This window comes from Monodon monoceros, unplaced genomic scaffold (genome assembly GCF_005190385.1).
Source record: "Monodon monoceros isolate NGI ecotype Baffin Bay Population unplaced genomic scaffold, NGI_Narwhal_1 Super_Scaffold_19, whole genome shotgun sequence".
Lineage (NCBI taxonomy): Eukaryota > Metazoa > Chordata > Mammalia > Artiodactyla > Monodontidae > Monodon > Monodon monoceros.
Window position 1 is genome coordinate 14,806,482 of NW_021703775.1, and position 18,607 is coordinate 14,825,088.

Below are 18,607 nucleotides of genomic sequence, written 5' to 3' on the forward strand. Positions count from 1 at the left end.
TAGATAAAAGCAATCACATTTATGTGGGGGCCCAAATCTGCTTCTTTTGAGTCAGGAATTTCTCTTAGGTCAGGAGTTTGTAACCAAATGCTAATTTGCATAGCATGCAGCTTGGTGATCAAAATTTTGAAAAAAATAAATGATTGGATTGAGGCTAAAACTTTAGTATCTTTATTTAAACTAGTATTTTAAAAATTGCAATAGGTGTCTCTAGAAAAGATGATACCTTGTTAGAGGCAGACATATCTGAAGATAAAATATGCTTTACCTCTACACAGTAGCTATGCTTTATCTGTCGCACCTAGAAATTTACCTGAATAGAACAGCATCATCTGTTAGGAATTTTGGTAAGTTAGAGTCTCGTAAAGCTCTTATCAATACCACATCTTCACTTAGGTCTGGGTTCTCTCTTTTTAAAGACCTAAATTTAAAGGAATAATTCAGATGACATTGCAAGAACATAATATGGAGCTTGATTTTCCAAACCTGTGGGTCGGGGATTCTGCTTGCAGAAAGCTGTGGAGGGCACGCCACTGCAGATTCCTGCTGGAAGGAGGGTACCATTTTCCCTTGCATGCCCAGTGTCCATCTCCAAGAGAGCACACGGACAAGTCAGGCACAGGCTACATAGCCTTGAGGAGAATGACAAGGACATTTTCTCAAGCTCCCCCCATCAATCCAGACTTTATCCAACCTGTATTTACAGTTCCCTGAATACATCATGATGATTCATATCCCTGTGACTCCCTTTTCTCTTATCCCAGAATGCTCTGCTTTGGTCTTTTGCTGGCTCTTATTTTTCTTTCAAAATCCAGCTCAGACATTCCCTCCTCTAGAAAGTCCCTCCATCCCCTGCCAACAAACCCAGGGCACAGTCCCATGGTTGCCCTCACACATTATATTCTTGATGACTGCTCCTTTGTCTGTCTTGCCCGTGGGCTGTAGTTCTGTTCTCTGAATACAAGTGTCTCAACTCCTTAGTATCCCTCTTCCTTTAATGGCAATCCTATAAAGAGGAGAAATACTGTATCTAGGAAGTTGAAAGAAGGAACAGAGGGTAGAAAGGCAGGGAGATTTGTGCAGAAGCCTGGGGTACAGGAGCCAGGCAGAAGGGGTCCTGTGTGGGCAGAGCTTGAGCCAGTGAGTCACGGCCTGAGAAGACAGATTCCCTCAGAGACTCTGGACAAGCTGGGGATGCCACAGGTGGGCATGTCAAGAGGTTAGAAAGAGAGAAGCTGGGGCCTGAGAAGAGAAAAGACTCTTGCTCTACTAGGAATTAGAAAGAAGCTCAGCCTTGGACCAAACTGTAAAGAGAGAGGGGGCGTCTAGGATAAAAGCTTGTACTGTGGATGGAATGATGAAACTGAAGTATGCTTTGTCAGGTGATGTGTATGACTTAATTAGTGTATCTGCATAAAAAACTGTATGTCTTTTAAGTCTCGTCATCCTACCTCATGGTGGTGAAGCCTTTTGTACACTGAAACCCATTGTATGTGACGAGTTCAGGGGAAACAAAAGTTACCCAAAGCCTAGTGGAGACTCAGGTTTGGTCTGGGGGCAGCTATGTTGGTTCTCACAGTGAAGAACCTTGGGATGAAGAGAGATGCCCCATTTCACTGTGGCAGGGGGGTGTCAAGGTAATCATGATAACAGCAGCAGCTAACATTTATTAATCACTTGCTATGTTGCTTTAAGACCCATCTGTGAATTACTCATGAAATGCAAGTGATGACATGCTTGGAAACTTGACTCTTGCCCACTTTGGTTTCTTACCCAGCCATGACCAGTACAGACTTCACGGCTCTCATGCCAAAGTCATAGTGATCCTGCTGAGAGAGCTGTTCACTGCAAAGCTTATACATCTGAGTCATTTTTCTTGCTAATATTTTACTGGATTCAAATCCTTCAGAATATAGAATTACCTAGAATGGAAAAATATAATGCAGTGCCTATTATGTTATATTGATAACAACATATTAGCATAATAGCAATGTATTCAAAATCTACTTTAGGTATTATATTGTATCTCTCCAAGTTGTTATACTCTTTAACAAGGAGATGTAAAGATTGAAGGGAAAAAGGTTTTGTGCCACAGGGTGGAAGGTGGGATATTCTATGGGGATGTCTGAGCACTGATTCTGCTTTCTTTCGACAGATGAAGATGTGGTCTTGGTGACATTTGGTTCGAGGAGCAGCAGAGCCCATTGTGAAAATGTTCACATCATGGAGGCCGGATGGTGCTGTGAGGCCTGAGTATAAAAGCAAGACTTGAGCTTCCCTGATCTGACAGTGTCAGTGATGCACTCCCTTTAGGCTCCCTGGGAGTCAAGGGAAGCTACACAAAGATTTGCAGCCTCTCCCCTGCCCTAGGAAGCCACCTTGCCTCTGACAAGTTTCTGCACCCTTGGTTAAATAAATCAGTGATGATACGTGGAGGTGGGTATGGACACTTCCTTCAATTCATAATCTACTCAAATCACTGCAGTTGGCCTTGGAATTGTGATTTGAGATAATGCAGAGACTTCATACCGGTGTCTGTGTTTTTCATTCCTCTATCACTACCTATTAGCACAGTACTCTGTGCACCGCAGGTGATTAAAAATATTTACTGATGACAGACCCTGATTCATTTAATCTGTAACAGCAATAGGAATAGCACTCAGAAGACTGGATTTTTAAATTTCTCCAATTAATTACTGAGTAATATAACAATAGGACAAAACGTGAGATGTGAACACAACGTTGGACTGAGTTCCAAACCTGGTTTTCTTCCTACCAGCTTTGGACAATGAGCAAGTCATTTATTGTCCTGTCCAGAGAGGGGTCTGGAGTGAAGATGCCACCTGCTTTAACTGCCCACCACCCCACCTTACCCACAGAGGACACTGGGGGACTCATGAGATGCTGTAGGCATTATACTAATAAAAGTTGTACTTTTTCTAATGATAGGATTTGGCATGGTCTATTCTATTCTTAGGCAATTACTTTTAATTCATGTAGAGGAATATTTTAAATTAGCTGTTGTCAGGAATTTATTAGCCACAGGAGTAATATGTGCTTTCTGAGAAGCTCCGTTCGAAAAGGGGTAGCATCCCTTGCTGTGAAATACAGCACCGAGCATGAGGGGCCTTCCGGAGTCCTGTAAACATCCTATATATTGGTCTTGGTGATCACACAGGTGAATACATGTGTAAGGAATCACTCTGTTGTACCCTTATGATCTGTGCCCTTTACTATATATAAATTATGCCTCGGTAAAAAGTGCCAAGAAAAATACATATAAAATTTAATACACTGGGTGTTAACTAGTATGAAGAAACAAAAAAAAGTTAAATAGAAAGATTCCTAGATAGATACAGAAGGAACAAATACAATCATAAATAATTAGCTTATTAATGTTGCTATTTTTTGACTAAGTTGATACAGACTAGAAACAAATCCCTGCCCTCCATCATTAGTGATTAGTATTGCTTTTACTTAACATCCCTTGACTCTAATAAAAAAAAATAATGCAGCGAGAGAAGTGAGAATAATACAGTCTTTTTAGGATAATCTAGACATTTTAATTCCTAGAGACAAACTGATGAACCCCAATGAACTGGCTAATTATACTTACTTATTCATTCCAGTTTTGGGGGCTTACTATATTCCCGATACCATCCTGGGCTTTAGGGATATAGCAGTTACACACATACACACAAACACACATGCACACACACACACACACACACACACATACACACAGAACAAAACATTCTATGTGGTAACGATCATATCTACACACTTAAGAGGAAACAATACTGTATAACCTTGGCTAGACTGCATTCATAAGGGAAACTTTCTACCACAATAATCAAATACCAAATAAAAGAAACAAGCTTAAGTTTTTGCTGCTTTATAATGTGAAGCTCACCTCTGCAATCAATGCATAATTTGGAACCATCATCGCAAAGGGTCTAAACAGGGCTTTCAAATTATCTGGCAACTCGGTTCTGCCTGCATATCCAGGATTCATTGTGATGAAGGCTGCACAAGTCATAACCAACTTTATTTCGCGCCCCTCAAATATGAATCTAGAGAGCTGTTGAAGGGAAAGAGAAAATATAAGTTAACACGTCCCCCGACATCTGTAAATTCTTTCCCATAATCACTACTTGAGTACAAAACTTGTGTAACATGCATTCAAGCAAAGACTACTGAATTCTGCTGTTGGGAATGTTTCGCTCCTGATTCTGTCCTACCCACTCCCAATCTCTTCCGGGCTACGTGCTTCCTGCTCTCTGCCTTCCTGCCCCTGCCTTGCCCCAGGTGTCTCCGCCTTCCTGGCCAGACCTGTAATCTTCTAGGCCTCAACATCTTCCGCTGAGACTCCTCAATTCAACTTAGATTTAATGGCCACTAAACCTTCTCCGCCACTACTTTCTGGAGTCCCTGAGAAATTCGAATCTGATCTTAGTCCTTGAGTGGTTGAGGCCCCACTGTTAGAGTCATTGGAATTACCCCTTCACTTTCATTCAATAGCAAACACCCGTTGAGCATCTGTGCCAGGCAGGCAATGGGTTAGGAATGGGCGCAGTGCAATCGATGCTACAGTGGAGTTGTGTGCAGAGCCCGCAGGGAGCAAAGCTCATAGGAGGAGCAGGGAAGCCTGTGTGAGACCCAGAGAATGAAGAGGGCATTTCCCATAGATGAACAGGGCAGCCATTCCAGTCAAAGGGAGCAAGAACAAGAAACAGCATTGCATGTTCAGGGAATGGCCAGCTATTCACTTTGCTAAAGGGAAAAGTTCTAGGAGGAAAGTGTAAGTAGGCTGGGGACTGAGCATCATAAGTGTTGCATGCTTGGCTAAAAAATTTAGATTTTGTTCCATGGATGGGCAGAAACAGAGAGTTTTGAGCAGAGTGATAGGACCAAAGATGGCATTGGACAGGTTAGACAAACTACAGACAGGGGGACCAGTAGGGAGTGTTATTGGGGAGATGAGGAGAGCCAGAATTAGGGAGTTCTTATTGGAGATGAGAGAGATCTATTGAATGGACTTGGTGATGGCTTAGATTCTGGGGTTGATGGCAATGGGAAAAATTCAAGACGAATTCCAGAATTCTAGGTGGGTGACTGGATGAAGGCACTATATTCAGTCACAAAGAATACAGGGGAAGACCATGATGGAGCTGGGGTGATGTGTCATAGCCTGGAGGAGAAAGTGCTGGACCCCACAACTGGAGACCCCAGTCCTGCTGCTGTTTAATGACTTTTGTGTTATTCAAACCTGTAAATTGCTGTGCTTTAGTTTCTTCACGTATTCTAGGGGGCGTATTCTACTCCAACTATCTCCTCTGACCACTGGCAAAGTCAAGGGTGAGATTTGGTTAGTCTCAGATGTCCTCCTACCTTCCTTTCACCTCACATGGTTGCCCTCCAGTTGGCAATGCTTCAAGGCTGCCTGCGTTCTCTCTGGTTCCTTCTCCCTTGCTCCCGAGGCTTTGCTAAGCATGCTAAGCGCTCAGGATGGTGATAACGACTGACATTATGTTATATCTGGTGGTCCCTGATTTTAATGTGGGCCTCCGGGAGGGTGTGTAGTTGGAGGAGCGTGGACCCCACGGTCACACAGATTTAGATGTGTGTCTTGGTTCTATGTTGTTCCCAGAAATGTTTTAATGTCTCTGAATCTTTTTGACCTGTAGCTTGGGAAAACGCCATCTACTTCACACTGGTTTGGTGTGAAGATGAAATAAGTGTAAAGTACAATGACGTGTACAATTTAGTAGTTGGTAAAAGTCCAATTTCTGTTTTCTTTTTACTTGTTCTATAATATGCTTTTTTGCAGAGGCAATAAAATATTTAACAGCTCTTTAGCAGGGCACTTTCCGATGAGAATGGCTCTTGTCCCTAGAGCGGGAGCTGGGTCCAGAGGCCCCTTTGGTATGTCAGGATGAACTCTTGTGGCTGGATCCTGAGGAGGTCTGAGGCTTTTCAGGTAGGGGCCAAGGTAATGGTGGGGACCTTCCAGGGGCTCGAGGCAGTGACTATTTAAATATTAAACAACTGGCAAGGCTGTTCTGGTTTGTACTGGCTGAACATCAATCTGCCCTTTGGTGACTTCATGACATAATCTCACAAGGTCAACACAGAGTGGTAGGGGACTTGGTCCCATCCTTCACTGCCATCACCTTCCCAGTACAGAACCCTTCTCCAGGAACATGCTCATATGGGCTAAATCAGATTTTAAATAGTGAGGCCATTTTAATATCTTCATCTGGCCCTACACTCCTTGGCTTTTCCAGTCCAGTGAGTTCTGGAGAGTCAAGGTCCCCCTGGGTTTTCCAGAACTCCTCTCTCATTTTTCTACCAGCAATAGACTGAGACTAGGGGTCATGAGGAAGGCAGTAGAGCCTAGATAAGGCAGCATTAGAGAAACCTAGCAGAGAAGTATATGTCAAAGGCAAGAATAAGAAAGGTGAGGAGGAAAAGAGAGGTGGAGGAGAAAGGGACAGGGAGTACAAGAGTGTGTGTGTGTGTGTGTGTGTGTGTGTGTGCGCGCGCGCGTGTGCACGTGTGTTGAGGGTGGGAAGAACAAGGTTCCATGAGGGCAGGGACTGAGTCTCACCAACCCTGTATCCTCAGGTCCCAGCACGATGTCTGCCATACAGTTGTTTCTCTGTGTTGCCTGGATGAGCAATTATTTATCCAACTAAGTCCCGTTGCTGTAATACTCACCAATGACACTGGAAACTTGGAATACATAGGCTAAAGTTAGCACTGCCCTTCCTAAGATGCAACATGCTGTAAATTCATTATGAAGTTAAGAAACGCGATCTCCACAGACAACTGACCAGTGCCTTACCTTTGCAGCTTTGGCATTCCTGATGGTAATGAGCTGCTGTGCGATGACTGACAAAACTTCTATGTCAATTCGGTTAAATTCATCAAAGCAGCACCAGGCCCCTGACTGTGCCAGACCACTGAAAAAGCGCCCCATCATCTGAAATCAAAATACATTCAACTATATATTGTAGAGTCGAACTCTTTCAAAAGTTAAAATTTGAGCTGAAATAGTAAAAGGAAAATAGGTGGTATCTGGAAGTCAGCAATGCTGTTATGTGAATCTTGGTCTTATGTCAGAAGTTAACACCTTTCCCTAAGAGGAAATATCTTTTTGTCTTCTCTATAAATGATCTGAAGCTAATTTTTATTTTTAAATAAAATGACAATCTGACCAATTTTCCTACTTTTTCATAACCTCTGTTCACCTATGTAAATACCTCACAGGTTCCCAAAGAAACTAACACCTAGAATAGACACACTTAATGACTTAAGAAAACCTTGAAAAACTTTACTGGTAGAAGCTTTCATCATCTTTACCAGGTACTACACATGGCAGACAACAAACAGGAACCACTGAGCAGAAGCACAGCTGCACAGGGTAACGTAATGGTTGTTAATTTCTTCTACAGCAGAATCTTAATGGTGGAGGAGAATGAATATGTACTTGTGGCTATCTACACAGGAAAGTTCCTTTAGAGACTTGAATTTTGGGTTAAGCATTTTTACAAATATTGCATTATACTATCTCTTTAAAAATAGAACTAATGTTTTTTTGTTTGTTTGTTTCAAGATGGTCAACTGAGCATATACTGCTACCATCCCTTCCTCCTAAATGCCCATGAATGACAGAAAGGCAGAACTCTCTCCATTTCTGTAGCTACACTTATACCTGTACCTGCTTGATAAAAGTACAATAGAAGGGAAACCAGCAGCAGGAAGAAAGTTTTGAAAAAAAAATCTTGGAAGATGGAAAGTACATAGATACAGATTATTCAACTGAGAAGGGCAGAATGCAGGCCCAAGACAGAGGGAATGAAGAATTGCCCTTCAGGGGGGTCTCCAAGAAACTCCGAACCCAACAGAAATACATGCAAGAAAAGCAGACACAGGTCCCAGGGTGATCCTTGGGAATTAGCCAAAGATGAGTACTTGGAAAGATCAGGTTTGTGGGTCCTTCCATTCTCTGTCCTTCCCTCTCCTTATTCCAAGTAGAGTAAACAGGGCTCTTAAGGCTGGCAGTGCTGACACTCTCCCTCCAGCCTAAAACCCAAGGACTGCATTTTAGAGAAAGGGGGAGGTCTGTCTTCGGGAGATATAAGGAGATATTGGAAGAAGACATTAGGCTTGGGAGATAAGGAAAGCAGAGATGAAAAAGATAGATGATTTCAGACCTCCACTTTACTCAACTGAGAGTCAAAAGGATAGACAGCTCCATCCAAGAGTGAAACCCACTTAATTTCACTACTAGAAGAAAAATCCTTATTATTTTGGCATTTATAAAATGTTTCTGGCTTCCTGGCTGCCCATGCCCACACACTGTATGGGGAAGCCTGCTAACCAAACATCCTACACTCCCACAGAGATCACCGGAGCTTTTTCATTTAAGGCAGGGGCCTTTTGAGGAAACAATTCGTTCTCACTAATCAACTCAGTGCTCACTTAAGAACTAAGTAGTAAAAGTCAACATACATTTGAGAAACATCATCATCAAGGAAGAGAGAAGAAGAATAAACTAAATGAGCAACCCTGAAGAAAATGGAGGTAATTTGGAAAACAAAAGAAAAGATTTAAAAATTCAAATGGAACCCTCAGAGACATTTTAGAGGAAATTGCATTCCTATCATAAAACAAGATGCTCAAATAAAGAATTAGTGAGAGATAAGAAATAATCCCTGGAAATTAATCATATTATAGTCAAGATTACAAAAATGAAATAGATGGACTAAACAACGGAATGGATAAGACTAAAGAAGAAGCTGGTCTTATGGATGACAAAGCTGAGGAGCTCCTTCATATTGTAGAGCAATGGTTTCATTCCCTGGGTGGTGGGGGGTACAAGAAGACTTCTCAAGGGATATTAATGGGACAGAAGTTTTAAAAGAAGAAAATTCCAGGTCAAATGGGACTATATCAAACTGAAAACTTTCTGTACATCAAAGGAAGCCATCAACAAAATGAAAAGGCAACCTAAGGAATAGAAGAACATATTTGCAAATCATATATCTGATAAGGGGTTAATATCTAAAATATATAAAGACATCATACAACTCAATAGGAAAACAAACAAACAAACCAATTTCAAAATGGGCAAAGACACTTTTCTGAAGAAGACACATAAATAAATTGTCAACAGGTACCCCGAAAGATACTCAACGTCACTAATCATCAGAGAAATACAAATCAAGACCACAGTGAGACGTCACCTTACACCTGTTAGAATGTCCATTATCAAGAAGACAAGAAATGACAGGTGCGGTGAGGATGTGAAGAAAAGGGAACCCCTGTGCACTGTTGGTGGGAACGTAAATTGATGCATCCACTATGGAAAACATTATGAAGGTTCTTCAGAAAATTAAAAACACAAGTGCCATGTTATTCAGCAATTCTACTTCTGGGTATTTATCCAAAGAAAATGAAAATCACTAACTTAAAAATATATCTGCATCCCCATGTTCATTGAAGCATTATTTACCATAACCAAGACATGGAAACAACCTAGGTTTCCAACAATGGATGAATGGATAAAGAAAATGTGCTGTGATATATATATCACATTTGTGACAATATGTAATGGATGGACCTCGAGGGTATTATGCTAGGTGAAATAAGTCAGACAAATACTGTATGATATCACTACTATGTGGAATCTAAAAAAAACATGAACTCAAAGACATAGAAAACATATTGGTGGTGATGGATGTTAACTAAACTTACTGTAATCATTTTGGAATATATACATATAGCAAATCATTATGTTGTACATGTAAAACTAATATAATATGTCAATTACATCTCAATTTTAAAAATTCCAGATCTTTATCTTCAATATGGGTTCTTTGCTAAAATTTATCTCCCTATAGCATGCCTGCAGTCAATGCCCATAGCTTTAATTCAAAAAGAGTCATGTACCAAAATGTTCATTGCAGCTCTATTTACAATAGCCAGGACATGGAAGCAACCTAAATGTCCATCAACAGATGAATGGATAAAGAAGATGTGGCACATATATACAATGGAATATTACTCTGTCATAAAAAGAAATGAAATCGAGCTATTTGTGGTGAGGTGGATGGACCTAGAGTCTGTCATACAGAGTGAAGTAAGTCAGAAAGAGAAAAACACCGTATGCTAACACATATATATGGAATCTAAGAAAGAAAAAAAAAAGGTCATGAAGAACCTAGGGGTAAGACGGGAATAAAGACACAGACCTACTAGAGCATGGACTTGAGGATATGGGGAGGGGGAGGGGTAGGCTGTGACGAGGTGAGAGAGAGGCATGGACATATATACACTACCAAATGTAAAGTGGATAGCTAGTGGGAAGCAGCCGCATAGCACAGGGAGATCAGCTAGGTGGTTTGTGACCACCTAGAGGGGTGGGATAGGGAGGGTGGGAGGGAGGGAGACACAGGAGGGAAGAGATATGGGAACATATGTATATGTATAATTGATTCACTTTGTTATAAAGCAGAAACTAACACACCATTGTAAAGCAATTATACTCCAATAAAGATGTTAAAAAACAAAAAGACCACTGGAACTCATCCATGGTAAAAAAAAATTGGGTTTATTGCTTATTGCAATAAGGGAGACCACAGACCATGGGAAACCATGAGATGTCTCAGTAAAAGAACATTAAAAGGACTTCTTATAGGAAAGTTTGAGGAAGGTTCAATGAAGCAGGGTATTGCTCTATGTATTTGTTTTGAAGGGCGATTGTAACAAATGACTATAAACTGGGTGGCTTAAAACAACAGAATTTTTTTCTTGCATAGTTCTGGAGTCTATAAGTCTAAAATCAAGGTGTTGGCCAAGCCATACTCACTCTGAAAGTCCTAGGGGAGTATTCTTCCTTGTCTCTTCATAGCTTTTCATGTTTGCAGCCAATGCTGAGTGTTCCTTGGCTCACCTCCTGTGTATATTCACATGGCCTTCTCCTCTCTGTGTGTCTATAACCGAATTTTCCTCTTCTTACAAATCCACTAATTATTGGATTAGGGCTCATCCAGGTCCAATAAGACCTCAGCTTAGCTCGGTTATATCTGCAGAGACCCTACTTCCAAATCAGGTCAGATTTACAGGTTATCAGTCATTAAGACTTGAACATGCCTTTTTAGGGGACACCACGTCACTCTAAATTTTTGTTGGCAGAAAGCTGAGGCGATTCTCTGATGGGTATCATAATAACATCTATCTAGGAGTCTATAGGGCAGTGTGGCTCAAGGTGTCAGTAAAGATGTAGCAGTTACTCCAGTTAGTGGAGAGAGGAGGATATTCGGTCATTTTTGTGGTTTGGACAGAGTTCTTATTTGTGTCTGTTCTCAGATTTGATTATGGTGTGGTTTTTGTCTAACGGCATCAGGGGCACAAAGTGACCAAGTTTGACGTTGGTGATCTATGAAGCTGTTTGAGTTCAACTGGAGAAGCACAGAGTCTGTTTGAACCAGGCCAGCTGTCAGCTGATAGCGGTCAGGGGCTAATTTCTCCCCCGCACCTCTTTTTGAAAGACACTAATTGTGTAGCAATTGATTGACCATTAAAAAAGAATTTTTGGAGGTATTTCTGCCATTTTAATTTTGATGCTTTATACTTTAAAAGAACTTTTTGTATCAGAGTATTTCAAACGTACACAAGAGGTAAAAGAAGGTGCTCAGTTTAACAATCATCAACATTTTGCTCCTTTTAAAATACTTCCAACACTTTATGCTGTTGTTGGAGTATTTTAAAACAAGCCCCAGACATCATTAGTATTTCATCACAGATTCTGTAATGTGTAAGAACCTAAAAACAGAACAAAACAAAACAAACCAATACCATTAACACATTCAAACAAAAATCAAGTAATTGGTTTTACCAAAACCCAAGTAATTCCTTGATGTCATCTAACAACAGTTCATGTTCAATTTTCCACAATGGTCCTAAAATGATCCTTTTACAGTAGGATAAGGACGCAAACAAGGTCCAAACACTGCTTAATGTGTCTTTTTTTTTATCATCTTTATTGGAGTATAATTGCTTTACAATGGTGTGTTAGTTTCTGCTGTATAACAAAGTGAATCAGCCATACATATACGTGTATCCACATATCTCCTCCCTCTTGCATCTCCCTCCCACTCTCCCTATCCCACCCTTCTAGGTGGTCGCAAAGCACCGAGCTGTTCTCCCTGTGCTATGTGGCTGCTTCCCACTAGCTAGCTATTTTATGGTTAATGTGTCTTTTAATCTCTTTAAATTTATAACAGTTCTCTGCATCCTCCCCCCTTTATGCAATTTATTTTTTAAAGGTCTATAGGTTATTTTCCCTTTGGAATTTCTTGCATTCCATATTTGGCTGATTGAATTCTTGTGGTTAACATGTTTCTCTACCTTATATACTTCTTGAAAACTGTATTTAAATCTAGACACTTAATTAAATTCATTAGTTTGAGGTTTAAAAATTTCTGAACAGGAATAATTCAGATCGTGTACCAAAGAAGATACGTGTTTCCTGGTTGTCTCAAATTCAGTGGTTTTTTTATTTTTTATTTTAAGAGGTTTTTTTTTTTTTTTTTATGTGGTACGCGGGCCTCTCACTGTTGTGGCCTCTCCCGTTGCGGAGCACAGGCTCCGGACGCGCAGGCTCAGCGGCCATGGCTCATGGGCCCAGCCACTCCACAGCATGTGGGATCTTCCCGGACCGGGGCACGAACCCGTGTCCCCTGCATCGGCAGGCGGACTCTCAACCACTGCACCACCAGGGAAGCCCCTTCAGTGATGTTTTGATTGACCAATGGATAATTAGCCTGATCCATCCATTACAAACCTTCCAATTAATCTTTTAATGTGGTTTTAGCAAAGTTGATCATTACCAGATCTATTAATTTTTTAGAGTTTGCAAAATAGTAATTTCTAATGTTATCCCTCTGCATGTATTAGCTGTGATTCTTCTATAAAGAATTATCCTCATCAACTTTTTTTATTGAGGTACTGTTGATTTACAATATTACATTACTTTTAGGTATACAGAATAGTGATTCAATATTTTTATAGATTATACTATGTATAGTTGTTTGGGAAAATAGTTATTTTTCTTAAAAAGTGTGTTTATGCTAACATGTAATGAATTTATTATGGTTATTTTAAAACAAATAAATATTTTTATTTTACTTTATTTAAAAGAAAGCCTATTTATTTAAAATTTATTTATTTATTTTTGACTGCGTTGGGTCTTCGCTGCTGCACGCAGGGTTTCTCTAGTTGTGGCAAGCGGGGGCTCCTCTTTGTTGCAGTGCGTGGGCTTCTCATTGCGGTGGCTTCTCTTGTTGCGGAGCACAGGCTCCAGGCGCACGGGCTTCAGCAGTTGTGGAGTGTGGGCTCAGCAGTAGTGGCTTGCGGGCTCTAGAGTGCAGGCTCATTAGTTGTGGCGCACGGGCTTAGCTGCTCCACGGCATGTGGGATCTTCCTAGACCAGGGCTCGAACCTGTGTCCCCTGCACTGGCAGGTGGATTCTTAACCACTGCGCCACCAGGGAAATCCCCCCCCCCAAATATTTTAAATACAATTTTAATTTCTAACATGGTGTATATCAATAGATGTAATCCATACATATAAACAAAAACTTTCTGGAAGTCTCAATAATTTTTTTTTTAAGATTTTTTTTGATGTGGGCCATTTTTTAATGTCTTTATTGAATTTGTTACAATATTGCTTCTGTTTTATGTTTTGGATTTTTGGCCATAAGGCATGTGGGATCTTAGCTCCCCGACCAGGGATCAAACCCGCACCCCCTGCATTGGAAGGCGACGTCTTAAGCACTGGACTTCCAGGGAAGTCCCAGGTCTCAATAACTTCTTTTTTTTTTTTTTTCGGTACACGGGCCTCTCACTGCTGTGGCCTCTCCCGTTGCGGAGCGCAGGTTCAGCGGCCATGGCTCACGGGCCTAGCCGCTCCGCGGCATGTGGGATCTTCCCGGACCGGGGCACGAACCTGTGTCCCCTGCATCGGCAGGCGGACTCTCAACCACTGCGCCACCAGGGAAGCCCTCAATAATTTTTAAGAGTGAAAAATTCTGAGAACTACTCAATGAAAAATCTTACCGTGAATTCTCACCTCCTACATGTTTCATTTTCAATACGTAACTCTGAATACGTAACACCGCACATTTCAGTACGGAACTCATCCCTTCCTGTAAGCTTATTCCTTTTTCCTAGATTTCCCTGCTATTCTGTCTTGTATCTCATCTCCCCTCTTTTTACCTACTGACATGAACAGGTCTTTAATCTCACCACCACTTGACCAATCCTCCCCTGGCCTTGATTCCTACCTGGCCCACTCGGATTGCCTTGTGTTGACTCTCCTCTCTTGCTCTATTTATTCTACTTTAATTATTCCTTGCCCCACTAGTTTTCCCTAGCTTGCCATCACCCCCTTTTCTCTCCTTCTTTTGTTATGTCATGTTGCAAATAGAGAAAGCCACATAAAACACTTAATGTTAGTGTTCAGATGCCAGGACCGTACCTTGTAGTCCAAACCGTCGGAGCAGTTAAAGACCACACACTGGATGGCGAGAGCTTTTGCAAGGTCTTTGGTAGTCTCAGTTTTCCCCGTGCCAGCAGGACCAGCTGGTGCGCCTCCCAGGTCGAGCTGCAAAGCCCCCATGAGGCAAAGGTAGCAGCGATCCTGAAGAAATTGATAAATTGTCATTATTGAAGGGAACTGACCCTGGCCACAAATTCATAAGTCCTTTCCTTTCTATAGCAGGAGGGTCATTATTTTTTTATGAAAGGTTCTATAGCAATTGAAATATACTAAAAAATCCAGGCACATGATCAAAAAGCGGAAATCTCTGCTTTACAAAGATGTATTCATGGCAAGTCCTTTCAAGGGTTAATGGTAGGAGGAAACTTTTCAGAACTATTTTGGTGGGGAAAAAGCAGTAATGAACCTAAATGATCAGTAACTTACCGTGAGAGGAGTAATAACTAATCTTGGGCATGCACCCAAATACTCATAGCCATAAGTATACTGAGAGAGTGCCATCCTTGCCACACAATTGTCCAGGTCTATATCCCAATAATAGCGCAGTTGTCTCTGCCAGTCAAAGGACTCAACTACCTCTACCTACATAAGTGATGACAATGATACATATATTAGATGCATTAATTTCAGAAAGAAATATATGATTTTATTTAAGTGAAAAAGTTACCTTGGCTTGAACAAGTTCAGTGACTATGTCTCTTGCATGTACATCAATAGTAATTAAGGCAGTTATGATGTTTCTGTGTAATTTAGGAAGAGTGCCTCGGACTATTGCAGCCAGGGCATTTAATCTCTAAAAATTAAAAAAAATGTGATATATAATTTTCAAAAATCAGCTTACATGTATATCTTTTTACTATTAAATTTGGAATCGGCATTTTTTGAAACTATCTATAAAATTAGATACCTATAATTAGATCGTTTTGACAAATGTCTATTCCAAATTTAGTAAGAATCTGTAATTCTGTGACCCAGGACAACAGTTTAACTTATTTAATTCCTATAAGGCTTCTGTGAAGTACAGTACTATCTTTACCCCAGTTTCACATTAGAGGGAACTGAGGGTCACAGAGGGTAAGGAAATTGACATAGTTATCAAGTAGCAAAAATTACACTCGAGTAGACATTTGCCTCAAGGAAAGCCCATGCTCTTAACCACCATGTGATGATGTCTCTAGAGAAGACTGTTCTCCCTAAAAACCAAATGTGATTAAGGTAGTACTCTTCATTTTCAGGGATAGGTTTTTTTTTGTTTTGTATTTTTGGTGGGGGAGGGGGGAATAGTCAGAAATCCTGAGCATTTAAACCAAGCCAATGATTGATTAAACGAAAGCATTTTTTGATAGATTGAGTCCCTGATTTTCACATAAATGGTTAAATCTTTTTCAGAGAAGGGCAGTGCCTCTGAAAGTCTTGAACTGTTGAGCTGATTTTTCACTCAGGCTGACCTTGATCAGGGGCCACCTCTACAAAGAGGTCAGTGGGACTTTCCTTAGCGAGTCTTTTCTCTGGGGCTATTTGAGTTGAAATTCTATCGAGGACCTTCATGAGAGAGGTTTTTTCCTATTTCAAGAAAGTTGTTTCCTCCTTTTTCTGTTTTAAGGGTGAGTCTTTAAAAATGCAACATTGCTTGGAAGTAGAATTGAATTTGGAGTTAACGATGTGGCCTGGCTGTAAAGTTGCATTTCCCAGCAATAGCTCAAAAATTTGTGTAGAATGGTATTTAATTCATTCAATTATTTATTGCTTTATTGATAGTTGCCTGAGGCTTCTATAAAACAGTAGAAAAGCACATGTTGGGCCTAAGAATAGAAATGGCACAAATCCTGTGGTTTTCCGGGATTGAATCCACTTCTAGGAGAGAGATCAGGACCCAGGATAACATTTCTTCTTAAAGGTGGCAAACCATTATAATCCTGACATTTTCCTCTTGAGTTACGCTTTCCTTCTATTTTTAATATTCATATACATACTACACAAACATCAGGGTAGTGTCGCTGAGAAAACTTGAACAGAAATAGTTTTAGTGAGAAGCCCAAAGCTTTGGATGTCATGTCAGAGGCTTACAATTTCTGAAGTAGTGAATTTGCATTAACCACGCCAATAAAAGCCACTGGGACCATCTGGCACAGCGCTATGCTCGATGTCACCCTGCCGTAATCTCACCTCAAAGTTTACTTTTTCAAAAGCTTCCAGGGCCTCTAAATGATTACCGTCTTCTCTTTCCAAACACTCCGTCAAATCGCGGCACCACATGATTTGAGAAATGGTCAGGATCACCTGCATGGAAACACCTTTCTTCAGTGTGTGATGCATCTCACCCAAACAGGATCCAGAGGCGGAGATTTAAGGAGTGTAAGTTACTTGAGAAGGGTGGCCGGCGATCACCCATACTGTCCTCGGTTTCCCCAGATAGTCAGCGATGGCAGCTTTGCACAGGCGACGCAGAGACGTGAACATGGCTTCTTCCACTTTGCCCAGCCACTCCTCCACGTTGCCTCGGGCCTTGAGGCCTTTCCCCAGGCTCACCTGGAAGATAATCAGACTGTGATAACATGTAGGCTGTACACTCCGTGTACTTCGTAACGGAACCCTGAGCTAGGTAAACATGGAAGCCTGAACACGAACACTGACACTTCTACTGATACCCACTCTACACCTCTCTTTACACCGCCCCTCTCCCCCGCCCCCACTTGGTACTTTATTTCACTGCTTCCCTTTGGAGCCAACTCCCGGAAAGAGGAGTTTATGTGCACTAAATGAATTCCTCCACTTTTTTCCCTTACTTCCTGCCATCTGATTTTTGGCCCCAACCACTCCTCTAAATCTGTTCAGGTCATTAAGGTGACCAGTGCTCTCCCAATCATCCAGTCCAATCGACACTTTAAAACCCTTTTCATATTTATTTCTTGGACTACCAATGACCTGACTGCCCTGGTTGTCTGGGCCTCTGCATCTGTTCTTCTTCTACACTCCCTTTAAATGTCATGTTTTCCCTGGATCCTAGCCTAGGCCTTCCCCTTTCTCTTTTGCACTAGTGATGAACAAATTCTTTTGCAAGAGGATCAATTTAGGACAAGTAAAAAAAATTTCTTTATTGAGGTATAGTTGATGTACAATATTATATTAGTTTTACATGTACAACATAATGATTCAATATTTTTATAGATTATACTCCATTTAAAGTTGTTACAAAATAATGGCTGTATTTCCCTGTGCTGTACAATATATCCTTGCTGCTTATTTATTTTATACATAGTAGTTTGTAACTCTTAATCCCCTATCCCTATCTTGACCCTCCCCCCTCCCCTCTCCCCACTAGTAACCACGAGTTTGTTCTTTATATCTGTGAATCTGTTTCTGGTTTGTTATATTCACTAGTTTGTACTACTTTTTAGATTCCATATATAAGTGAAAACATGCAGTATTTGTCTTTCTCTGTCTGATTTATTTCACTTAGCATAAAACCCTCCAGGTCCACCTATGTTGTGGCAAATGGCAAAATTTTATTCTTTTTTATGGCTGAGTAATATTCCATTGTATACATATACCATGTCCTCTTTATCCATCCGTTGGTGGACACTTAGGTTGCTCCCATGTCTTGGCTATTGTGAATAATGCTGCTATGAGCATTGGGTGCATGTGTAGGACAAGAAAAATGTCTATGGGCTCCTTCCAATCCCATAGATACACTACTGTGCTCTACCTGGACTGAAATCCTTGGCATTTCCCTGCACAATTTCTCTGTATGGAAAGCTGTCCCTCCCATGTCTCCTCTCCACCTTCCTTGGCTGCCTGTGTGTATGTATGTGTGATTCTCCTCTGTCTGGTCACCTGATTCCCCACAGTCTACTAATGCATTCACTTGCTTGGTGTTTACAGGCACTGTGCCGGGCCCCGGAGAGGCTGCTGCCAAACAATGACAACTAATACTTCATAGCACCCGCTCAGTACTGTTCTAAGTAATTTACATACACACTTGAAAATCCCCAGCAACTCATTAATCAGGCAGTATTACTAATCTTTGTTTTACAGATGA

At 41.0% G+C, this 18,607-nt stretch overlaps 1 protein-coding gene across 1 annotated transcript in view; it reads right to left on the reverse strand.

Annotated features, from left to right (window-relative positions):
• The window catches only part of DNAH6 (dynein axonemal heavy chain 6), a 291,735-nt gene that overhangs the window by 150,328 nt on the left and 122,800 nt on the right, over positions 1–18,607 (reverse strand). The window contains exons 25-33 of the mRNA XM_029232839.1: positions 16,933–17,097; positions 16,735–16,848; positions 15,236–15,361; positions 14,995–15,150; positions 14,548–14,709; positions 6,848–6,985; positions 3,914–4,081; positions 1,774–1,922; positions 314–421 (exon numbers count right to left, since the gene is read on the reverse strand). Of these exons, the coding sequence (XP_029088672.1) occupies positions 314–421; positions 1,774–1,922; positions 3,914–4,081; positions 6,848–6,985; positions 14,548–14,709; positions 14,995–15,150; positions 15,236–15,361; positions 16,735–16,848; positions 16,933–17,097 (1,286 nt within the window). The remainder of the gene's footprint in view (positions 1–313; positions 422–1,773; positions 1,923–3,913; positions 4,082–6,847; positions 6,986–14,547; positions 14,710–14,994; positions 15,151–15,235; positions 15,362–16,734; positions 16,849–16,932; positions 17,098–18,607) is intronic.